This window comes from Lactuca sativa, chromosome 2, assembly GCF_002870075.4.
Source record: "Lactuca sativa cultivar Salinas chromosome 2, Lsat_Salinas_v11, whole genome shotgun sequence".
Lineage (NCBI taxonomy): Eukaryota > Viridiplantae > Streptophyta > Magnoliopsida > Asterales > Asteraceae > Lactuca > Lactuca sativa.
The window spans coordinates 207,187,423-207,212,321 of record NC_056624.2 but is presented as its reverse complement, the minus strand read 5'-3'; the positions used below and the strand labels follow the sequence as shown (position 1 = coordinate 207,212,321).

Here is a 24,899-nt window from a genome sequence, read left to right as displayed (position 1 = left end):
TTGTTCACTTATAGGGGACTTTTAGGTCAATGGGAATTATGTCAGGCCTTGGGCCAGCCCAATTGAGACTCAACAAGCAAGGAGTTGGGCAAGGTTACCCGGAGGCGTCAGGCGAGGTTGGCGAGCGCACCCCCGGCAAGGCTAGCAGGTGCGCGCCAGGAAAGGCTAGCGGGCGCGTACCAGGAAAGGCTGGCAGTAGAGTCCCTAGAAAGGCTGACAATGGAGCGTTGGGTCGGGCCGGCAGGAGAGTCCCCAGCAAGGCTGGCAAGAGAGTCCCCAGCAGGGCTGACAAAGGAGCGCCGGGTCGGGTCGGCATGATAGTCCCCAACAAGGATGACATCCCCATTTTCACGGCCAGAAAAGACCGATTTTTGTTTATGCTTTATAAAAATCAGAGTAATTCTTTTAATAAAAATGTTACGAAATTTGTTCCCAGTAAAACATGATAAATACGTTATCAAATCATTTCCGAGGAAATGTATTTTTATTCATTTTAAAACATTTGGGATGTCATCGCAATACAGAAACATAAGCATAAACAGAACTTACATTCATTTACACTAGTGATCTACATCTCTTTAATATCTCAGTGTAATGTAACTTCATATCAACACCTGTGATATAAATAAACTAAGTGGTTCAGGTTGGGAAACCTGGTGAGTACATAGGGATTTCAATCACACAATGTTATATCATATATATATAATTTAGAACTCACAAAATATACAATTTCACCATATATACATAAGCAACTCTTACCCCGCCCCGTTAATCCTTACAACGAGACTATCCATACTCTCGGACCTTAAATTTTACCTCTTACTTAACCCATAATCTCGGATCTAATTCCTGCTCTCGGATTAATAATTGTGCCCATTCCATACTCTCAGATTATGGACAAGTATCTATGTGTAAATCCATTCTCCCGGATTAACGACGAATGACTATGTCCTATCCATACTCCCGGACTAAGGACGACTGACTATATCTTAATCCATACTCCCGGACTAAGGACAATTGACTATGTCTTAATCCATGCTCCCGGATTAATGACAGTTGACTATATCCAATCCATACTCTCAGACTAGGGACAATGACCGTGTCTAATCCATGCTCCCAGATCAATGACATATACTAAAGTTCTATTCTCTGAGTATAACTCACTTGTACTCGTAAGAAAATACTACCCAATACTCCTCATAATTAATTTAGGTTTACTCTTTATCCTAAATCATCATATATAACCAGGTATGTTCTTTAACATGTATTTCAGGCAACATCAATTAACTCGCATATAAACATATAATTAATACTTCAATCAATACTTGTATTAAAATCATGTTCATGAAAGGGACTAAGCACTCACTTGATAAGGTGGTGATTCCGAACTCAGACAGCGCTTCGCTTCTAAAAAAATAATTTCTTTTGACGAAACCTAGTATTATTACGACTAGAGTTTAGTCTATTATTCGCCGAGACTAATTAATAGTCTAGCTATTATTACTATTATATAAACGTTAAACAATACTTATATAACCCATAATAATAGCCCAATTACTTATTATAAGTTCTTAATAACGTTACTATAATTAAATAAACGATATATTAAAAATAGCGTAGGTGTAACTCACTTACAGCGAGTTTTATAAAAAACCGGGCTTTGCTTGGAGCAACGTTCCCGAGCTGAAAAGCTCTTCTTCTCGGAGTCGTCAAGCACTACGGGGCTTCCGCCTCGTGCTAGGGAGGTTCCCTAGGCTTTTCGGGGGGTTTCGGGGCTAGAGAGAGGTTCTAGAGAGAGAGATAGATAGAGAGAGTAAAGAGAAGAAAGAATGAGAAATGTGTGAAGAAAATGAGGGTGGGAGAGGTTCTATTTATAGGGTGAAAATGGCTAAACTTGGTGCCACATGTCACCATCTAGTGGAAAGACTTGGGGAGAAAGCAATGGCCAAGATTGTGCCACATCACCCATTTTCGCAGAACACAATTCCGACTTCTAAAATCTGTAACTTTCACATACGACCTCCGTTTTTGACGTTCTTTCTATCCACGCGTAGGTAAAAATAAGATCTACAACTTTCATTTTGACTCCGTCGGCTAATTCTCGACCGATCTTAAATTTAACAGTACGAGGAGATTATACTGTTAAATGTCCGCGTAAAATTCATAACTTCTACATACAGACTCTGTTTTCGTCTGTCTTTTTACCGTTGAGTTCCTATTAATGAGATCTTCAATTCTCATTTAGGTCGCGTAGGCCAAAAACCGCTCGAACTAAAATTCGAGTTTCGGGCCGTGCACTGCTATGTCAAATCTTAAAAAATTCATAACTTCCTCATACGAAGTCAGATTTGGGCGTTCTTTTTGTGTATGTTCTCGGTTTAAAATATACTACAACTTTTATTTGGATCAATAAGGATAAAAGGTCCTTTATCAAAAACTCACTATTTACGTCTCACAGTGCCGCGTCGGCTTTGCCGTAAAACTTCGACGGGCCATAACTTCTTCATTATAACTCGGATTTCGGCGTTCTTTATATGTACGGAACCCTTGAGACATGTTATAAAACTTGGTTAAGATCATTTATTCTAAATAATCTTTTGTCGAAAAGTCGTTTTCGACCCCTATTATCTCTAAATTGACTAGCCCAAATCTACGGGCATTACATACCCCCATGGTCTAATATGGTCTTTCATGCAATTGCCATGGGCTACCCCCATGGTCTCTCATAAAATGTCACAAGCTACCCTCGGGGTTTTCCATGCAAGTATCACAAAGACAACTAGCATCCTACATAGTATAATGAGAATACTCACCTCAATCTAAAGATAATCGAATCTCACCATCGTCACTGCTACACAAGCTCCTCACACTGAACACATCCAAAACAACCTAAATTAATGACTAAGGTGATAACCCATTATCAAAATTCCATTCCATACACTCTTACTAGGGTAAAATACCATTTTATCCTTTCCAAGATAGCCTAAACCAATCATGGCCTAAAGCCTGAAAATGGCTCAAGCCCACCTCTAGGAGTACGTCATGCGTACTCTCTCCTTACGCCCTACGTACCAAGCTTGAAAGATCTAGTATGCTTAAGAATCATATTAAAGTGATTTTTATAATTAACATATGATACTAATGGGTCACACTAACAACAACTTAATACAACTGATTATTTATTAGAAAAATTATTTTAATAAATATTCAATAAACTCTTATAATTAAATTGGAAATTATTTATTTCTAGGAAATAATAATTTTCAATAGCAAGTAATATTACATAATTCATATGGTATGAATCAATAAGTCATGCACAACATTTTGGCCTAGATAAATTCTTTTGTCTTTTACCAAAAAATTAAAATTTATATTTTATAAGAGAAAGTGAGGAGGTGGAGCATGGAAGGATGAATAAGATCATGGGCAATAGGCAATCTTCTCCTATTACCAAGATTGGAACTTATGGTCTTATGCTTGGTTATGATGTTATATTAGATTTGGTTGATCGTTTTATTCGTCATAAATGACGTGAAACATTATTTCTTTTCATGTACTATTTAGACATGGTTTTTGATATTCTTTTAATGTTGTAAATGGATCTATTTTGGTTTATAAAAATGGTATTTTTATATTTGAAGCTTTACATTGTAATGGTGTGTATGAAACTGTGATTTGTGTTAATTTCTTAGGCAATAGTGTATTCCATATTGATTCGTCTAACGGTTTATACAAGGCATGCTTGTGGCATTTTCGTTTTAGGCACATTAACAAGAAACGCATCGCCCAACTCCAAAGGATGGAGTGTTGGAATTATTTTACTTAAGGCTAGATGATGAATGTGAATCTTGTCTTGGCAAGATGACAAAATCTCCTTTCACTGGTTCTTGTGAAAGAGGTGAAGGTTTGTTGGATCTCATAGACATTGATGTGTGTGGACCCTTCAGATCCACCACAAGGGATGTTAATCGATTTTATGTGACATTTACAGATGATTATAGCATATATGGTTTTATCTACTTAATCAAACATAAATCATAAACCTTTTTAAAGTTCAAAGATTTTAAACATGAAGTCGAGAATCAATTAGGCAGGAAGATAAAGATGCCCCGATATGATAAAGGCGGAGAGTATCTTAGTATCAAGTTCCACGACAATCTCAAGGAATGTGGAATTGTTTCACAACTAACTCCTCCTAGGACACCACAACTTAATGGTGTGGCTGAGCGGCGTAATCGAACCTTGTTAGACACGGTTCGTTCCATGAAGATTCGAGCTTTTCTTCCAATTTATTTATGGGGGTATGCCTTAGAGACAGCCGCTCATATCCTCAATTTTGTCCCTACCAAGTAGATTGAAAATACAGCTCACGGGATGTGGATAGGGAAAGTTCCTTTGTTAGCACATATCAAGGTCTGGGGTTGTAAAGCTTTTGTTAGACGAGAGACTCATGACAAGCTAGCACCTAGAAGTGAGAAGTGTATTTCCATTGGCAACCCACAAAAGTCTTTTGGATATTTGCTCTATAGACCTAGTGAGAACATGGTTTTGTAGCATGAAGAGGAGTCTTTCGTGAGAAGGAACTCATATGCAAAGAGGACAGTGGGAGTACAATTGACCTTGAAGAGATTCAAGAGTCAGCCAAAGAAAGAACCTTAGAAGACACTAGCTCTCAACCAAACGATGAGACTCTTATTGAGCCCACTAAAAATTCATTACCTCTTCGACGTTCTAGTAGAGTTAACATGTCAACTGAGTTCTATGATTTTCATAAAACTACAGATGGTGACATGTTCGTTAGTGACCGTACACTGGTAAATATGGATGAGCTAGCTAACTACAAGGAAGTAATGTAAGGCCGTGAGGCCGCCAAGTGGAAGGAGGCAATGGACAGCGAGATCAAGTCCGTGTATGATAACTAAGTTTGGAATTTGGTTGATCATGTACCAGGTCGAAACACAGTTGGGTGCAAATGGTCTTCAAGAAGAAGACCGACATGGATTGAAAGGTACACACTTTCAACTCATGACTGGTTGCGAAGGGTTTTACTTAAACCCTAAGGATTGACTATGATGAGACCTCTCACCAGTGGCCAAGATAAAGTCAATTAGGATAATGATCACCATAGTTGCCTTTCATGATTATGAAATATGGCAGATGGATGTCAAAACTGTTTTTCTTCACATGAAGTTGGCTGAAGATGTTTACATGAGTCATCTAGAGGGTTTTGTAAATGCAAAGTATCCTAATAGAAATATATTTATGGGTTGAAATAAGCATCTCACAACTGGAATCTTTGCTTCCATGAGAAATTCAAAGAATTTGGTTTCTCTATGAGTGAGGATGTGTCATGTGTATGTCAAGGCTAGTGGCAGTATAGTAACCTTTTTAGTATTGTATGTTGATGATATATTCCTTATAGGAAATGACATTCCATCTATGCAAGAAGTAAAGTCTTGGCTTGGAAAGTGTTTTGCTATGATCTATCTAGGAGAGGCATCCTATATTCTTGGGATAAGAATTTTAAGGGATAGAAAGAAAAGACTAATTGGTCTTAGTAAGAATACATACTTGGATAAGGTACTAAAATGTTTTAGTATGGAAAATTCCATGAAATGAGAGTTGCCTATTCAAAGCAATGACAAGTTGAGTACGAATCAAAGCCCTAGTACAGATGAAGAGATAGCAAAAATGAGTCGAGTCCCATATGCTTCGATTGTAGGATCAATCACGTACGTTATGACATGTACTCGACTTGATGTTTTTGGATTAATGTCTAAGTCCATAACTATAATTGGTAAGACTTGACCCGACCTGGCATGGTCCATTTGGGTTGCATGGCATCATGCACTTGGATAGACTATAATGAGAGAAATAAGACACTTATGGTTATTAATATATTATAAGTTCTAGTATATTAATAATAAGAATAATAAGATTATTTAATTAGTATTGATCAAGAATTAATCTAGGATTAATTAAGGGATCAGAAGAAGACTAATTAAATATATGGGTTGATTGTGTAAATCATCCATACTTGTATAGTGGGCTAATGTTCCAAGGATAATCAAGTTGGGCTAAAACCCATAGGATGGTCCATGGATGCTCCATGGTGTATTTGAACCCATGGATCCAAGGAAATGGAAATTCATGACAATTAGGGTTTACCCTAATTGTAACACTATATAAAGATCTTATTCTTGACAAAATCGGCGACTAGTATCATTCTAGAAAGGGCTAGTCGATTTTCATGAAGTGTAGAATTCTCTCAAGTTATTCCAAGTGTATTTGGTGTTGTGTGAACCATTTGAGGTGTCACACTTGGGGCACTTGGCACTCAAGCTTCATGAAGACTTTCTACATGAAAGAGGTATGTATTCTATCTTGTTATATTCATTAATTTATATGCTAGATTAGGATAATACCTTGGATGTTCATATTTGTATGTATAATAGAGAAAACATAGATCCAAGGTATTTAGGGTTGCATGTACACTTAGGAGTGTTAGAATGCTCAAAACCCAACAGTGGTATCAGAGCCTAGGCTTGTTTTCTTGTTATGCTTGCAAATCTGCTTAAAAAATCGAAATTGTTGTTGTCTGATCATCAGACTCGGCGAGTCCATGCCTAAAAAGTGATCAAATCGGTCCAACTCGCCGAGTTGGTTCATGCACTCGACGAGTTGGACCCCCAGACAGCATAAATTCGACTTTTTTGGCTGGAATTGGACTAGGAACCTTACCCTAAGATGTTTTTGAACTTATAAACTTGTTTTTTTTATGTGGTAATCTTCATGCTAATCCAATTTCAAAGATAATTTTCAATATATTCATGTTTTGTATTAGTTTAAGGTTTAGACTAATTACATGAAAAAGTTTGATTTGAATTATCTTGTTCTTATGAGTTGCTTAGATTAATAGAAAATTTGAGTGAAATAGTTGTTTTCAATCCAAATTAATCTAAGAGTTGATTCTAAAATGTGTTTTTGTAACTTGTCCTCAAGTTATATGAAAAGTCACATTTAAGTTTCATAAAACTCATAAAAGTTGGCAAAGGTTACAAAATGAAGACTCTAGTTCTAATTAAATGGTGTTATGACTTCATAATTTGTCCTCAAGTTATGGAGGACCAAGAGTCTCTTCATTAAATAATAAATAAATAAATAAAGTGTAACCTTAATTAATTCCATAAGTTACAAAATACAGAAAAGTTAATTCTTTTATTAGTTTAAAGTCTTCCATAACTTGTCCTCAAGTTATGGAACTTGAAGAGTTTTTGGATTAAAACTACTTTAAACACATAAGTTATGGAATTAATTAGTTTTGAATAGTTTCAAAACTTGCCCTCAAGTTTTGGAATTTGAAAAGTTTTCACTTATGAATACTTTAATTCCAAGTTAGCCCTTAGAATTTTAAAGAGTTAAAATTCAACACTTATACTTTATAATATTATAAGTTAATAATATATATATATATATATATATATATATATATATATATATATATATATGTATAAGAGTAAAGTCAGTCTTACCGCTAGTACGCCTCATTCACGAAGTCGGTCTATAAGGTGGGTATAAGGTTGTTGCCTACAAAATGGCAACTTAATGGGTGTCCACTCTCACCCACCGCTTGCTTGACTGGTGGAGGGTCGTTAGCCGAATGGGTTTGACAGGACTATAATTCTCCCTTCATTAAAAGTATTAATGATAAATACTAAGTAACTAAACTCTTAATAATACCCAATCTTAGTTACTTAGGAAAATGTGAATAAGGTGCTAATCCATGAAATTACACTTTGCAATTTGTTTAAGTCGGTTAGTGGAGCGTGTGTGGTTAACCGGCACACTAACTCGTATTTAACAAGGTAGGCAAAGGGTAACTTAATGTTTATCATAGTATCGATGGAGCATGTGTGGTTAACCGGCACATCGATTGAGGGGTAAACACTTAAGGGTACCAAGTAATTTGCATGGTCACTTCACACCTTGTTTTGTGATCCTCGGCATCCCAGTCACAAAATCTGAAGGGCACACTCGAGATTGAAACATGTCATTGAACAGTTCAATGAATCTCAAAGATCTAGGAGTTTCAAAAACCAATTAAAACCTAATAATACATTTCGTTTATCTTGGTGGAAATTGGTGAATCGTCATTCACCTACCTTCAAATATTTTATAGCTTGGATTACGGCATACCTCTTCTAAGTTATAAAATAGTGTGTTGGGTCCTAGCCTTAATATTTCATATTGGGTGTCATATTAAGGACTTAAGATCAACTATCTTGAATATCTCCCAAAAGATGTCTGGTTTAGACATTTATGATCTTCCCAAATCTCTTGAAACAAGCTTTCCTAAATGAAGATGATGTCCCATGGAAATCATACTTCTTTCACCTCCTCCAATTATTCTCCCTAACCTACAAGTTCTTGAAAATTTTAAGTTCACTCAAGCCCTATTGGCAAGGCAAGGTCTAGGTGTGGTCACATCTTGGAGATGTAGTCACATATTGACAAGCCGGGAGAGTTGGGTGTCAAAGTCTTGAGAAAGTTGGTGGTTCAACTACTTTCTAAGTCACATAGTGAGTTCTTTTGGAACACCTATGAAACAGACTATGACAAGACCCTTAATGATCTTATCTATTTGCTAAGATCAACTTCCTAAAACTTTATGGACATTGACAATGGTGACACTAGAAATTTAGAAAAAGCATTCTCTTCCCAAGGAAAGGGATTGACCATAGTCAACTAGGTTGACCAAATGGTAACGAGAAAAGCTAAGTCTGAGATAGTCCCATTACCAAAGGGTCCATATGTTTATATATTGCCAAAGAAAGGGGCATTGGTTGCGAAGCTGCCAAATTTACCTAAGGATGTTAATGTCAATAAGTTTGACACTACTTCAGGTAAAGTCCACTATCTAACTCTGCTAAGTTTCTATTCTGAGATTCTTGATACATGATGTGACTGGGTCACATGTTGATGTTTTAAGAATCAAAGAAAAGTAAAGAAACTTAAAGAAAGAATATGCTGAATCTGATCGCGTAGATGGATTTCTATCGCGTAGCTTGAAGATCGGATTCTTGAGCTACTTCTTAGGAGTTATGAGAAATTGCTTAGGAATAGATAACAACAAGTTTTCATATGGATTATAAGGATAAGTTTTTCCGCAAAGTTTTAAAATAAAAGAAACTTTTAGATTTTATTTATTTTAAAATATCCTTACAATGGCATTTGAGGAAAAATTGTTGCTTATATGATTCCATTAATAGCAAGAGTGGAAATATGAAATTGATTCTTTCATTTGTGGTAATGTCTAAATTTACCAAATAAGGAAAGATTCTCATCACCCAAGTTTCAATTGGACCGGAACTTGGAATCATGCAAGTTGTATTGCATGATGAATGAGAACTTTCAAGTATTGGAAAATTAAGACTAACTACTTGTTCACATGGATGTGTGAGTCAAGTAACGGACTAAGGGATCGAGTACACATTCTTGTGCACTGATTAAGTCCACCACAAAAGATCGATAAGATTATTCGTCATAATTTACTAAAGCTTAGTAAATATGGTTATACTTACAGGCTAAAGTATAATTCTGATACATTGGAAAAGTTTCAATGTAAGGTAGAGCGAATAAGAAGAATCAACTTAGGCAGAAGGATAAAAGTTTCTCAAATCTGAAAAGATGGGAGAGTACTTTAGTATCAGTTTTTGTGATCATCTTAATGATTAAGAAACCATATCAAAATTAGTTCTCTAAGGAAAATCTTAGTGCATTCTTATGACTAAGAAGAGGAACTTGAACTGTTGAAATGGTTAAATCAAGAAGATGAGTCATACTTCGTTCCAATACAAGTCTTAGAGTCATACTCCAAGATTGTAACTTGAGTGACATGTCTTAAAGAAGGTTTAAAACACTTGTCAAATGTAAGAGTAAAAGTTTTCTACTCTTGAACATTTGAAATTGGTAAGTTGTGATGTTTTGGATAAAACAAAGACCAACTTAGGCCAATTTTGTGAAGTGTTTGTCTTGATTAGAATCCACACTATCTCTTGAATAACTGACAAGAAAGTCTTATATGTCAAGAGGACAGTGGGAGTCTTAAAGGTCTTGAAAGTCTCAAGAACTAATCAAGAATAAAACCTGAAGTTCTTCACTAGCACACGACTTGAGGTTTATAACCTATCGTGTTGACATATTCTGTGCCCATTCCAGTTAAAGTTGGCTTTGCATATGAGTTCTTAGAGTTCTCAATTAGTTGCACAACAACTTGGAAGCAATGGCAGGCCCTTGAGCTGCCAGGTGGCAAGAAATTAAGATTGAGTTCAATCCATATGAGTGTGGATTTGTCATTATCCTTGTCTTGTGTCTATGGTTTTGACAATTCACATGGATAAGAACATATACACCATTAAATCTAAGTGTCATAAGGTTTCTCTCCGATTCATGAAAATGATGGTGAGGAAACACTTTCACTAAGTAGATTTTAGCTAGATAGCAATTGTGATATTTGCATTCTCAAAGTCGTTAGTGGAGCGTGTGTGGTTTACCGGCACACTAACCTGGACTTGTGAGAAGCGGAAAAAAGGTCTAACCATTATGATTACGGCATCCCTCTTCATAATTGTTTAGACACACAAGTGTGCTATCTAAGGGAAGGTGTATGATTTTGATAAAGTTTTATCAAAACAATCTAGTATCAGAAATCTGAACTTTGGTAAGAAAGTCAGCTGATTTCTGAGTACATGTCAAAGCTAGTGGGAGCATAAGTGTTATGCTAATAATCATCATGTTAGTGGGAGCATGATAATTATAATAAGTATTGCAAGTTAGCAATGTTAATTATAGAAAACAAAAGGTTTCAATTGGGAAAAGTTGTTTTGCTATAACTAAGGGAGAGGAAATTATACTTCATCTCAAATCTATAAGCTTAGATCGTGAGGTTTTAATCATTTAGTCAAGGATATATATATGAATTTCATGTTGGAATGGTTCAACATAAGGAAATTCTGTATATGGGTCCATTATTTGCGTTCTTAAATTCGATTATGATTACGACATCCCTTTTCATAATCTGGATTATGAGAACTTGGAAAATAGAAACGGAAATGTTATAGCAAAAGACCGGTTTAGTCTTTATGTGAGACATCATGAATCGTGTCCCATATGCTTCGGATATAGGATCGATTACATGTGCTATATTCATCCATTCTAAAATTTTCCTAATGTCTGGTGCATTAAGAGGTGAAAAGGTTTAGAATTGGATGTGACTAAAAAGGATTAAACAGTTGTCGAGGACAATCTAAGGTTTATCAAAGATTGGGTGCTCAAGGACAGTTGGAAGTATAGTGATAATTCTGGAAGGACCATATTGACATAGTCTGTAAGGAGGCAACTCTTGTTCAGAAGTGATAGTCAAAATGGAATCTGGAAATGTTTCAAAGTTAGAATTTTCAATATGTTTAAGATTAGGAAACTTAATGCAAGAAGGATGTTTCCAAGGAGCTGATCTCCTTTGGAATACTCTATAATGATTGTTGTCAAGTCTTTCTGACTTTGTGCATAATCATTACAAGAGGATGAATGCATATAAGTTTAGAATCTAACATATTTCAGTAAATGACATGAATTTGGAATTCTTGTATTTGCAGTAAGGATTTGGGAGTGTGAAAAGAGAATCATTGAAGTTATGTACAATGGATCTAGTTCACAAAGTAAATATCATAGACAAACATAGTATGCATACTTGGTGTATGGCATGACTAGTGTTTAGAAAACATAGTGTACATGCTTGGAGCATGGAACAACTATTGTTTTAAATTCAAGAATAAAGTTGATAGCTGAAACAGTATACAATGAATAATGTGTAATCATATGGTGATAAATAAAAGGTGTTTTATTTATGTTCATAGGTTTTGATACCATATTGGATTCAATTATTATTGTGTTTCACTTTGCATGTTTTGACTTCCCGAATAAACTGGGTTATTCTTCCAGAATGACTAAGTTATTCAAACCATCCACAGTCGGTCATATGTTGGAAGTAGATATGAATTAAGACTGTCATGGGTTCGCTTGTAGAGGTCTAAGGTGTTGGACAAAGGGCTACAACACTCATGAGTGCTCATACGTTCTGAGTATTGGATTCAACCCGCGCTCATTGGAATCACTTCATGGATTTCATCACGAGTGATCATGAGACGATAATATCTTATATTCTTCAAACTTAGAGATATGAGTTGTTACTATGAGTTGGTTGTACATTGATTGCACGAAAATGCATTTGGTAACTCGGTGCTATAAAACGTGTCTTTGTGTATGATTCAACAAGTAGTAGAACAAGCCATATGAGTCGAAGGTTATCCATTCCTTTTACCTTCGGGATAAAAGCGATATCTGTGGGCCCCTCAATGATTTGATGATGACAAATGGAAGTGCTTGGCCGGGCCAGGACTGATTTGATTTGTTCAATTAGTCAGTCGTCATAAATCGGAAATCGGGAAACAACAAATGGACAGAGAGAATGATTATAATCCATGTCTCAGTCCATATGATATCTAGAATGGAGGAATATATGATCCCTTATCTAATGGACAAGTCACTGACAAAGGTCAGAGTTCATCTACAAGGTCAGAGTTCGACAGAAGCTTTTGAGAGCTACGATTGCCAGTCGGTTCCTGAAGTCATACGCAATATTAGTTTTAGACTTATCCAAGTGGGAGACTGTTGGATTAATGTCTAAGTCCATAACTATAATTGGTAAGACTTGACCCGACCCGGCATGGTCCATTTGGGTTGCATGGCATCATGCACTTGGATAGACTATAATGAGAGAAATAAGACACTTATGGTTATTAATATATTATAAGTTCTAGTATATTAATAATAAGAATAATAAGATTATTTAATTAGTATTGATCAAGAATTAATCTAGGATTAATTAAGTGATCAAAAGAAGACTAATTAAATATATGGGTTGATTGTGTAAATCATCCATACTTGTATAGTGGGCTAATGCTCCATGGATAATCAAGTTGGGCTAAAACCCATAGGATGGTCCATGGATGCTCCATGGTGTATTTGAACCCATGGATCCAAGGAAATGGAAAGTCATGACAATTAGGGTTTACCCTAATTGTAACACTATATAAAGATCTTATTCTTGACAAAATCGGCGACTAGTATCATTCTAGAAAGGGCTAGCCGATTTTCATGAAGTGTAGAATTCTCTTAAGTTATTCCAAGTGTATTTGGTGTTGTGTGAACCATTTGAGGTGTCACACTTGGGGCACTTGGCACTCAAGCTTCATGAAGACTTTCTACATGAAAGAGGTATGTATTCTATCTTGTTATATTCATTAATTTATATGCTAGATTAGGATAATACCTTGGGTGTTCATATTTGTATGTATAATAGAGAAAACATAGATCCAAGGTATTTAGGGTTACATGTACACTTAGGAGTGTTAGAATGCTCAAAACCCAACAGATGTGTCTTTTGCTTTAAGCATGATTAGTCTCTTTTAGGGAAATCCTAGCAGAGCTCATTGGATAGCAGTGAAGATCATTCTCAAGTATCTACAAAGGACAAAGGACATGGTTCTAGTCCTTGGTGGAAGTGATACGTTGAGAGTGAGTGGGTATATTAACGTCGGCTTTCGAATAGATAGAGACAACCTTCGTTCTCAATCTAGTTGGGTGTTCCTATTAAATGGTGGAGCAATTACTTAGAAAAGTTCCAAATAGGACAATGTGGCTAATTCTACATGTGAATCAGAGTACATAGTTGCAAGTGAAGTATCAAAGGAAGTAGCTTGGTTGAAGAGCTTCATCGGCAATCTTGGAGTAGTTCAGACCATTTAGTAGCCAATGGAACTTTTATGTGATAATGAAGGGACGGTTGCTTTGATCAAAGAACCGAGAGATCATGGAAAATCAAGACATATCAACAAAATGTATCATTACATCAGACATGGATTTGAAGGTCATATCCTGGTGAAGATAATGTCATCAGAAAACAACCCTACAGATCCTTTCACGAAGACTCTGAGTCGGGTTAAGTGTAATCAACATGTTAGGAGCATTGGTTTTAGAGATGATATTAGTTTTAGTAGTTAGATGATTAGCTTGAAACTTGTAACAAAATAAATGTAACTGATTTTTGTTGATTGAATAATAGAGATTATTTATGAGTTTGTTTACTGCCTTTGTCAATTATTTATTCTTGTGTTTCGATTTGCATGTTTTACTTCCTGAATAATTTAATTATTCATATTCCACATTCACTCATACTTTTGAAAGTGAGTAGTGAATTGAGATTGTCATGAATTGGATTGTAGATTGTCTATAGAGATTAGACATAGCAACGAGGTTGCTACAACATTCATGAGTACTTAGAAATGGAGATTTATGTATTGGATAAACCCACACTCAGAGAATTACTTGTTCTATCACGAGTAATTCTGAGACGATAATATCTTATATTATTGAAATGGAGATATATGAGTTATGATTTACAAGTCGATTGTATATTGGTGTTGCAAAAACGCATCAGTAACATGATGTTATAAAACATAGTATCATGTATGATTTGATGAGTAAATGATACAAGCATATAAGTCAAAGTTTATTCATTCCTTTTTCCCTAACGGAAAAAGTATCTTTGGGTCTCTTGGTGATTTGGTGTTGACTTATAGTGTTGGGCCCAACTAGGACTAAATTGATATGTTCAATTAGAAAGTCTTATGAGGTCATCACAAATCGGGAAATCGGGAACCATAGTTTTGGACATTGAGATTGATTCTAATCCATATCTTGTGTCCATACAATATCTTGTAGAACGAATAAATATTTGATCACTTATCTTAGGAACGATGTATGATTATATCAGAGACTAGAGTTGCTTTGGGAAGCACCATTTGTTGTTTAATTTAGAAGTTATACTAGCAATTGTAGTTATAGACTTATCCAAGTGAGAGATTGTTGGATTAGGTGTCTAAGCCAATAACTAAATTTGTATATACTTGAATTACAAGCAAAGTCCTTTTGGGTTGCTCTCAAAACTAGCAATTGAATATGATCACTTTGAGAGAGAGAGCGAGAGACTGATTTATTGATTTATTATGATTAATAAATAGCAATAAATGATTTATTAATATATTGAAATTAATATATTGATTAGAAATAGTATTACTTAATTAAGAATTAATCAGAAATTAATTAGAATTAATTTTGGGATTAATTGGATCAATTAATAGTGCAAGGACTAAAGATATAATTGTTCAATAGTTAAACGAAAAATGAATTCTAGAATATTTCTATGGTTTGCCGAAAATCAGAGGCTCCCTAGGGTTTCTAGAATATTTCATATGGATAATATGAATAATTAGGAAGCTGGATAATTCAGGATTTAAAATAATACAATTTTATTCAAATTAGGGTTTCTAGGGTTTTCATATCAACTATAAATAGGGTCCTTAGGCATCGCATTTTTGGCCACTCGTACTCCTAGAAGGATAGCCAAAAACCATCCCCTCTCATCTCTCTTTTCAAGTTTCTTTAGTTGTTAGGGTTTGGGTGTGAACCATTAGAGGCAGGAGATTTCTGGTGCTTTCTTCTAAGAGCTTTTGAAGAAGGATTTCATTGGTTATTTACAAGAATAATCAAAAGGTATGTAAACCTTAACTCTCTTATGAATTTCGATTAAACTAGAGTTTACATAGGGTTCTTTGATGTTTATAGATTATAACATTCAATAGTGAAAACATAGATCTAATGAGGTTGCATGTGAACTTAAAAATTAAGTAATTTTTTGTCACATGATTTTTGTCACCTATAAAACCTATCATATTATGATTATATATGTCTTTGGAAACAGTTACGAATGTCTACCATCTTACCCCCCCCCCCCCCCCCCCCCTCACCACATTTGTACATGACATGGAGCTTTTGTTTTTGTTGTTATGGTTATATAGGTTTTCTGCATTCTTTCTATATCTATGAGAATTCACTAAAGGATAAATTACACAATTGAGGTGATTACTCTACCTTATGAACACTTATCCCTGATATATGTAATTTTATATGTATATATTGTTTGGCTATTATGTGACACCTGTACTTCGGGATTAGTAGTTTTGACATTTAAAAAATAAAAAAATAATAACACAAATAATTATTTTGATGAGGTAATTGATCAAAATGTGAAAATACAATACTCAAGGGATTAAATTAACTAAAAATATAATCTATTAAAATTGTCTTATTAAGATTTAAAATTTAATAATAGAGAGTTAAATAATTTTGAAATATTCTAAATTATTAAAAAAAAAAAGTTACTCAATTTTGAGGTTTATCTAGATATAATTAAATAAAATATTTTTTTTTATAAAATTAAGGTAAGAGAATATAAAAGTCTAGGGGTCAATTTTCAACTCTGAAAACTTATCTAGATATAATTAAATTTTAGTAAAATTAAAGTAAAAGGATATAAAAGTTCAGGGGCTAATTTGCAGTTTTGGAAACACCATGTTTGTCAAAGGAATCCGGTTTGGGGATAATACTGCCAAGAGATCAGATCATAGGAACCAATCTTGTAAATCTTGGAAATATGGCCAGATGTTGCCCCCTGCAACACGACGCATCATCGGGACTTCTTCTTTCCCGTTTTTGGAACCTGGAAAGCGGATATCTTCAAAAGCCATAAGATCCTAACTCTGAATTATATATTTGAGCCGGAAACCGAGAGAATACGAGGGAGAAAGTGTGGTTGCCGATTAGGCTTTAGAAAAACTCGTTATCAAAAGGCATGTACAAGCTCCCTCTCACCCTATCAAGGTTCCCAGCCCCTCCCCGCAGCCGCCTCCGGCATCCCTTAAATCGCCGGAAAATGCACCTTTGCGGGATATATTCTTCTAATCTGTTTACAGACGAAATGGGGGTTCGTATCTCTTGTTAAAGGTGTTACCTAACTCACCTATCATTCAGGATGACATGTTGACGGCTAGAACAAAGAAAACAATTTATTTTCCTTGATTTCGTCCCAAGAAACTTACAAACTGAATGACTACACTTGTGGAATGTTTTCTGGCCGTTTGAATGCCTTCTTTTCTTCTGACTAAACAAGAATTAGACACGTATTGTGTATTAGTCAGAAGAAACAACGGTACCGCCTCAATATATATTATCTACGGTGCAATGTGAGCTATATTAATTTGTTGTGAAGTATATGCGGTGTCGTTTAAACTTTAAAGTATATGTGTATATATGGTGCTTTAAACAGCTTTTGTGGTAAGCTCGGGAATGAATCAAATCCGCAATAAATGCAAATTTAAGGATGATGTCCAGAAAATTTTAAAATATGAGCCATAGTTGCAACTTTGAATAGAGCAGGGACCAAATTTATAATTGCTATTTAGGGGGTGTTGAACTGTTGATAATGATAACCATGAGGTTACGTGTGTTTGTATAGATCGATATATATATAACCCTAGCTTATTTCATTGTTGACGATAGTAAGCAGAGATGACGGTGAATATCACAGCAATCAAAACCGCATCCGATGGAGTTTGGCAAGGTGACAATCCCTTAGACTATGCATTTCCATTGTTGATTATCCAAACCACCCTTGTCCTCGCCGTCGGCCGCTCGTTAGCCTTCCTCCTCAAGCCTCTCCGTCAGCCCAAAGTCATCGCCGAGATCGTCGTATGTTCCTCCATTTCTCTACTACATACATGTTAATATATTCTTTCAAATCTACAATCACCTGTCGTATGTCTCATTTTTCCGGTGTCTCTGTTTTGCACTTTACGAACTAGTGGTACTGGCCGGAACTTTCCGTGTTATTCACGTTTTATGATTTTCCGATCATTCCTTTACTGAAAGTTAGACATTCGTGTTACTTACATTTTGCTGCTTAAATTTTATAATTGTATAATTTATTCTGAGAAAACATTTCATATATTCAGGGTGGGATCCTATTAGGACCATCTGCGTTGGGCCGGAATCAAGAGTACATGCACCGGATTTTTCCCCGATGGAGTTCTCCCATCCTTGAGTCTGTCGCAAGCATTGGACTGCTTTTCTTTCTTTTCTTAGTCGGTCTGGAGCTTGACCTGAGCTCCATCCGCCGGAGTGGAAAACGAGCATTTGCAATAGCAGCCGCCGGAATCTCGCTCCCTTTCATATTCGGTATCGGAGTTGCATTCGTTCTCCGGAAAACAATCGACGGAGCTGATAAAGTCGGCTATGCTCAGTACTTGGTGTTCATGGGGGTGGCTCTGTCCATCACAGCTTTTCCGGTGCTTGCACGTATTCTGGCGGAGTTGAAGCTCTTAACCACCAGAGTCGGCGAGACCGCCATGGCTGCCGCCGCGTTTAACGATATCGTGGCGTGGATATTGCTTGCCCTCGCCGTCGCACTTGCTGGAAACGGCGACGAAGGTGGGCCTCATAAAAGCCCATTGGTTTCTGTGTGGGTCCTTCTTTCAGGTTTGGGTCTTCCTTTCTATCTACTTTTGCTTTTCTAAGTGTCACAAGATTAATGATACATAATCACAAGAAAGTCAAATCTTCATAAATATATGAAGACTTGTAACATGTGATTTTGAAGTTGTACGATCGAGTACAACTCCCCCTTTTATGACTTGTAAGACGTGCAACAAGCGAAATAACAATTCAAGTCAAATTCGATGCAACAGTTTCTATATATGTTAAATAGATTGATTTTAATTCGTCATTAAGGAAAACAAAAAAAAGAGTAGCTCAAAAGAAAACGAAACAACTTATTTAGAAAGTATTGAAAATGCATTAAAATGCTTATAACCTTGTTAATGTTTATTAAAAAAAATAAATAATTATTTTAATAAATTTCTTATAACTATATAAAATATCTATGAATTTTAAAATGATAGATATTGACTCAAGAAAAACAAAAAGAACCTGCTCAAATGAAAACTAGAAAAAATTGAAAAAAAAACAATAAACTCTTTATAATTGTGTTGGTAAAAGGAAAAGAAAATTATTATTTATAATGATGACACTTCAAATAAATAGAAAAAAAGTATCAAAAAGTTCCACTCGTTTTATGCAAAGTCGGCATGTTATTCGACCCAAATAACTTGTGCATCCACTTATAAGTCTATGGATGAACAGATTTAACGAATTTACATGAAACTGAAACGGATGTATGATTTTTATTTAGCTTATAATAAAAATGGCTTGTTTTTACACAAATTGATTATTGATTCAAATTAGCTTTCTTCGTAAAATTGTAAAAATAAAAAGATAAAAATAAAAATAATAAAAAATTAAACAGTTTGGTTTATTTGAATAATATTTTCTTCAACTTTTTTTCATTAATTTTGTCAATAATTGCTTTTGTGATCTTTATGATGTGATTCAAATAGCTTTGTTCGTAAAACTGAAAAAAAAAAAAGAAATTAAAAAATCAATAAGTTTGGTTTATTTGATTAGTATTTTCTTCAACTTTTTTTCATAATTTTGTCAGGAGTTTGCTTTTGTGATCTTTATTGATTCAAATAACTTTGTTTGTAAAACTGCAAAAAAAAAAATAAAATAAAATAAAATAAAATAAAAATTAAAAATTAAAAAGTTAAACAGATTGATTTATTTGATTAATATTTTCTGCAAACTTTTTTTTCAAAATTTTGTCAGGAGTTGCTTTTGTGATCTTTATGATGGTTGTGATCCGGCCAGCAATGAATTGGGTGGCTCATCGGTGCTCACCGGAACACGACACAGTAGACGAGGTCTACATTTGCTTGACACTAGCGACCGTCATGGTTTCTGGCTTCATTACAGATCTCATCGGCATACATTCCATTTTCGGAGCTTTTATCTTCGGACTAACCATCCCCAAAGGAAATTTCGCCGAGAAATTGATAGAAAGAATTGAAGACTTCGTCTCCGGATTGCTTCTCCCACTATATTTTGCTTCCAGTGGTTTAAAAACTGACGTCACAAAAATTAGTGGAGGGAAAGCATGGGGCCTACTAGCGATGGTAATCACAGCGGCATGCGGTGGGAAGATTTTTGGGACTTTTGTGGTGGCGGTGATGTGTATGATTCCAGTGAGGGAAGCACTTACGTTAGGGTTGTTGATGAATACTAAAGGATTAGTCGAACTCATTGTTCTTAACATCGGCAAAGAAAAAAAGGTTAGGGTTTCTTCATTGCAACTCAATTTTCTAATTTCAGTTATCATGCTTTAGGGTTTCTGACGTTCTTCCATTCGGTCAAATTGATTGCATAAAACATTTTTAGGTTCTGAACGATGAGGTTTTTGCAATATTGGTTCTCATGGCACTTTTCACCACTTTCATCACAACTCCGGCAGTCATGGCCGTCTACAAACCTGCCCGGAGCAGCGGCGGTAGAAGGTCATCCTCCGGGAAGAAATACGATCTTAGAGTATTGGCATGTGTTCACGGCCCTGGAAACATATCCTCATTAATCAACTTGATCGAGTCAACTCGGTCAGTGAACAAAACCCGGCTCAAGCTCTACGTACTCCACCTGGTTGAACTCACTGAACGTAGTTCCTCGATTGTGATGGTCCAACGGGTCAGAAAAAACGGTCTGCCGTTTGTGAGCCGGTTTAACTACACAGCACGTGCATTTCATGAGAGAGTGGCGGTTGCATTCCGAGCTTATGGCCAGATGGGTCAAGTCGTGGTTCGAACCACCACAGCTGTCTCGGCACTGCCAACCATGCATGAGGATATATGCCACGTGGCTAAAGAGAAAGGAGTGCCAATGATTATCTTACCATTCCATAAACGGTGGATAAAAACGGAGGGTCCAGATGTGATTGAGAATGTGGGCCATGGCTGGAGAGGTGTCAATCAGAGGGTTCTGAATAAAGCTGAATGCACAGTGGCGATATTAGTTGATCGAGGGCTTGGTGATGAATCCCAACAAAATGGCTCCGACACCACTGTAGCACAAAAGGTGTGTGTAATGTTTTTTGGTGGACCTGATGATCGTGCATGTTTGGAATTGGGAGGAAGGATGGTGGAGCATCCGGCGGTGAACGTGACGGTTTTGAGATTTGTGGAGGAGAAGAGGGCAGAACACGATGGTGTTGGGCTGAAACCGGCTCCCAGTAAAGGCAGAGATAAATATACCTTCTCTACAACAGTTATCCATCCCGAAAAAGAGAAGGTACAGTTTATCTTTTTTTTTAAATACTTCCATCATTAAAATAACACATGTTTTTTAATTAAAAAAATATATTTTTTTATATTCATTCAGGAGAGCGATGAAAAGGTGATGGATGAATTCCTGAGAAAGTGGGAAGGAATGGTGGAATACAAAGAAAACAGTGGAAACGACATCGTTGAGAGCATATTGAGAATAGGAAAAAGTGGTGAGTATGATCTGATTGTTGTAGGCAAAGCACGGTGCCCCACGGCTATGGTGGCTAGGTTAGGTGACCGGCAACCGGAGCATGCAGAGCTGGGTCCGGTTGGAGACCTGTTAGCCTCTTCCAACCATGGTGTTGTGTCTTCTGTGCTTGTGATTCAACAACATGATAAAATTGTTTCAGAAGAATCTCCAAGTCAGAATGAAGAGGCAGCAAATGAGGTATAGCTACGTGTCATGTTGGAGAATAAGTGCTACGTTAATGTTTCTATTGTAAAAAATGCACAAGAGTGGAAAAGAATCATATATAGTTTTTTTTATGCAAGTATTGGAATTCCAATTGAAATTGTTACCAACAATAAACAATTAACAAATGGTTTAAGGTTTTTTATACCAAATTACATGCCCAGAATAATAAAAACGAAAGACATACCAAAAGAATTTGAACCCTTGAACAATGTATACCATTACAATTACTTCTGTTTTAGTTGGGCAATTAGTTGCCAACTGCCCAACTTGTTGACCAATTAATTGTACACATATATAATATATAAAGTATAAAGTACAAACCACTAACCTCAGTGAAAGCCTGCCCCAGACCAATCTGATTTCCCCCCAGTACGGGCAGGGGTTTTACCATTGGATGGTTTCTGGTAGAAACCATCATCATCATCTTTATCATCATCCCACCCTGCCCAGCTGTCACCCCCTTTATGAGATGACGCATTAGTAGTTTCAGATGTGGGCTTTCTATAACCATCGTTATCCCAATCATCCCAACCACCAACGGAATTCGCATTTCTGCCTGATGAGCTCTTGGAAATTCCATTCCTGCCATTGGAGTTGGAATTGGAATTGGAATTCCAACCTTTTGACTCCTGATAAAACCCATCTCTTGAATGTGTTTGGTTCCAGGAGGGACCTTGACCTTGACCTTCTTTGGCATACTCTTCAACCTTCTGTGTAGCCAATGCCATGACACCTCTCATGATGCCCCACGTCATGTGTCCAATTTCAGTTGTTTTTGCAGTCACAACATTCACAGTCTCATTCACCTTGTGATCATAGCCCCCGTCTCTCACCTAAAAATAAAATAAAAAATTTCTAAATTGGTTGGGGTCTTGGGGATATGAATCACAGATAAAGAAGAGCATATGTGTATGTCTGAATCCTTTGTTGTCAAATTATAAACCTTTGTTGTGAATTCCTTAGTACCAGCTTGAACCACGTTGGCAGCCGACTGTGCAGCAGATGCAGCAACAACGGATAACTTACCAAGTCCCTGCACAAACATTTGATTTTAAATACAATCAGCATCAAATAACCTATCGGACCAATATCAGATATTTATATAGATATGTATCCTGGAACCCTCACATTCACTCAACTATGTATAATCATTATCGAACACTACATATATGCATCTATCATATTAAAGAGAGAAAAGCTCATTAGGATGTTTATGTGAGATTCAACAAGAGATGATCAGGATAGACACAACAAACAGAAACTAAATGTAAATGTAAATAATCCAACACGATAGATACGGGAAAAGTTGATTCAGAAGATTGGATGCCGTACCTGAGTGACCGAAGATAAAACATCTCCTTGAGAATTACTCCGTGGCATGTTATTTGGGGACGATCCGAACCCGACATACTTCCCACCCTTGTTGGGCGGCAATCCCTCCGGCCTTGATTCGTTCTCCGCCATCCTCCTTGCGAAAAAATCCTCCTTTGAGGCAGCAGACGCCTCTAATTGCGACTGTGTATACAAACTCTGCGTCGATCTTGACCTAGCCGGCGCCCCACCACCACCGCTACCGCTCCTGAAATCTCCAACCGTCTGATTCCTCCTCATATTATCCGCAGATCTGAAACCATCATCATCGAAACTGTTATCCCCCCAATGATCATCCCACCCACCAACTCCCTGATTATTACTAACCTTAGCCCCACCCCCGCCCGACATTGGCGGTTTCTTTTTACTGCCACCTTTGATCGGGCTCTCCTTCACAACCGGCGGATCCCGCCACTGTTTACCTTCTGCCAGGGCTTGGATTCGGTCGCGATAAACCGATGCCCCGTTGGAATTATATTTCGGAATTATGTCGGTTTCTTTCGGGATACCATACTCGGCCAAAAAATTGTTAAGCTTTTCGTTGCCGCCGGATTCCATTTTACGGAGCTGTATCTCGGACCATGAATCCATGGTGACCGATCGCACAAAGGAGATGTGCACACCGAGGCCACGGTGCTTGCCGGAGCATTCCAAGCACATAAAAATGCCATAGGATACGGATGCCCACTGAGGGTTCTTTTGTGAACAATCGACGCAGATCCTGTTGCCTGGTTGCGATTGTAGGTCACGGAGACGCCGTGATGCCGCCATTGTCAATTTTACGCCAGTGAGATCCGATCGGCGTTCGATTGTACTCGGATCTGCGTCAAAGAATTTGATGAATTCAAATTTTATGAGGGAGATCTGTTAGGGTTTACGTTTCCGGAGATAGAGAAAGAGATTATGCGTATTTGCCGACAACGTCGGCAAATGATATTGGGCTGATCGATTGCGGCAGCGAATTGGGGGTGAACGCTATATTTGATTTCCAGATGGGATGATGTCATTTAAGGGGTATTTGCTATATTTGGGTTCCAGATATGATGTCATTGTCATTTAAGGGGTATTTAATTATTAAATGCTAGGTTAAAGTAGGACCGTTCATTATTCGGATATAACCCAATTATCCAATTGGACAATTTGGATTGGACTATTTGGTTCGGATATTCAGATTTTTGGATTGGTTTTCAACAAAACTGAATTATTATTTTGGATTTTGGATTGGTTTTGGTTTTTAAAATAAGAACCGAATAGTCCAAAAAAACCGAATAAAGATTTATTATTTATCTATTTATAATATATATCTATGGTTATTTATTAATTTTGTAATTTATTTTTTTAAATAGGTTCAAAATGTTTCACCCGATAAAAAAAAACATTAATATGCAATATCTATAAAATATTTAACTATAATATATCTTTGTTAGTTGTTTATAAATTTCAAATCACAACTAAATTATTTGTTTTTGCTTCTTGTGTAAAGTTGGATAATATTATAATTATATGTTGTTTTAAAATGTTTCGGTTTTGAAAACCGAATTATAAAAACCGATCCAACCGAATTGTAATTGGATCGGATCGGATCGGATTTGAATTTAGTTTGGACAATTCGGATTTATGTTTTGAAAACCGAAATCAATTTGAATTTACTTGATTGGATCAGATCAAACCGATCCATCCAAACGAACACTCCTAGGTTAAAGTGTGTGTTACATGTTAGCAATAAAAAAACTTATATTATAAAAAAAACTTATATTATAAAAAAAATTATATCATTACAAACAATTATATTTATATAATAATTGGTAAGTGTAAGATTGTCTTTCTTAATAATTATCTAAAATTGGTAACAAAATTAAATAATGTTATACAAATCATTAATAATGAGAAAA

At 36.2% G+C, this 24,899-nt stretch overlaps 2 protein-coding genes across 2 annotated transcripts; one reads left to right on the top strand and one right to left on the bottom strand.

The window, feature by feature from the left end:
* The first annotated feature begins 17,497 nt into the window (after positions 1-17,497).
* Positions 17,498-21,733, top strand: LOC111911736 (cation/H(+) antiporter 20). Its single transcript, XM_023907487.3, has 5 exons — positions 17,498-17,706; positions 17,970-18,492; positions 19,678-20,180; positions 20,287-21,186; positions 21,277-21,733. Exons 1-5 carry the CDS (start codon positions 17,527-17,529, stop codon positions 21,613-21,615), a joined length of 2,445 nt encoding a protein of 814 aa, XP_023763255.1. The 5' UTR covers positions 17,498-17,526; the 3' UTR covers positions 21,616-21,733.
* Positions 21,734-21,753: 20 nt separating this feature from the next.
* On the bottom strand, positions 21,754-24,026 carry LOC111911737 (ADP-ribosylation factor GTPase-activating protein AGD7). Its single transcript, XM_023907488.3, has 3 exons — positions 22,969-24,026; positions 22,580-22,669; positions 21,754-22,469 (listed from the first exon to the last, which is right to left on the bottom strand). The coding sequence occupies exons 1-3, from the start codon at positions 23,776-23,778 to the stop codon at positions 21,966-21,968; spliced, it is 1,404 nt and encodes a 467-aa protein (XP_023763256.1). The 5' UTR covers positions 23,779-24,026; the 3' UTR covers positions 21,754-21,965.
* Positions 24,027-24,899: the final 873 nt, after the last annotated feature.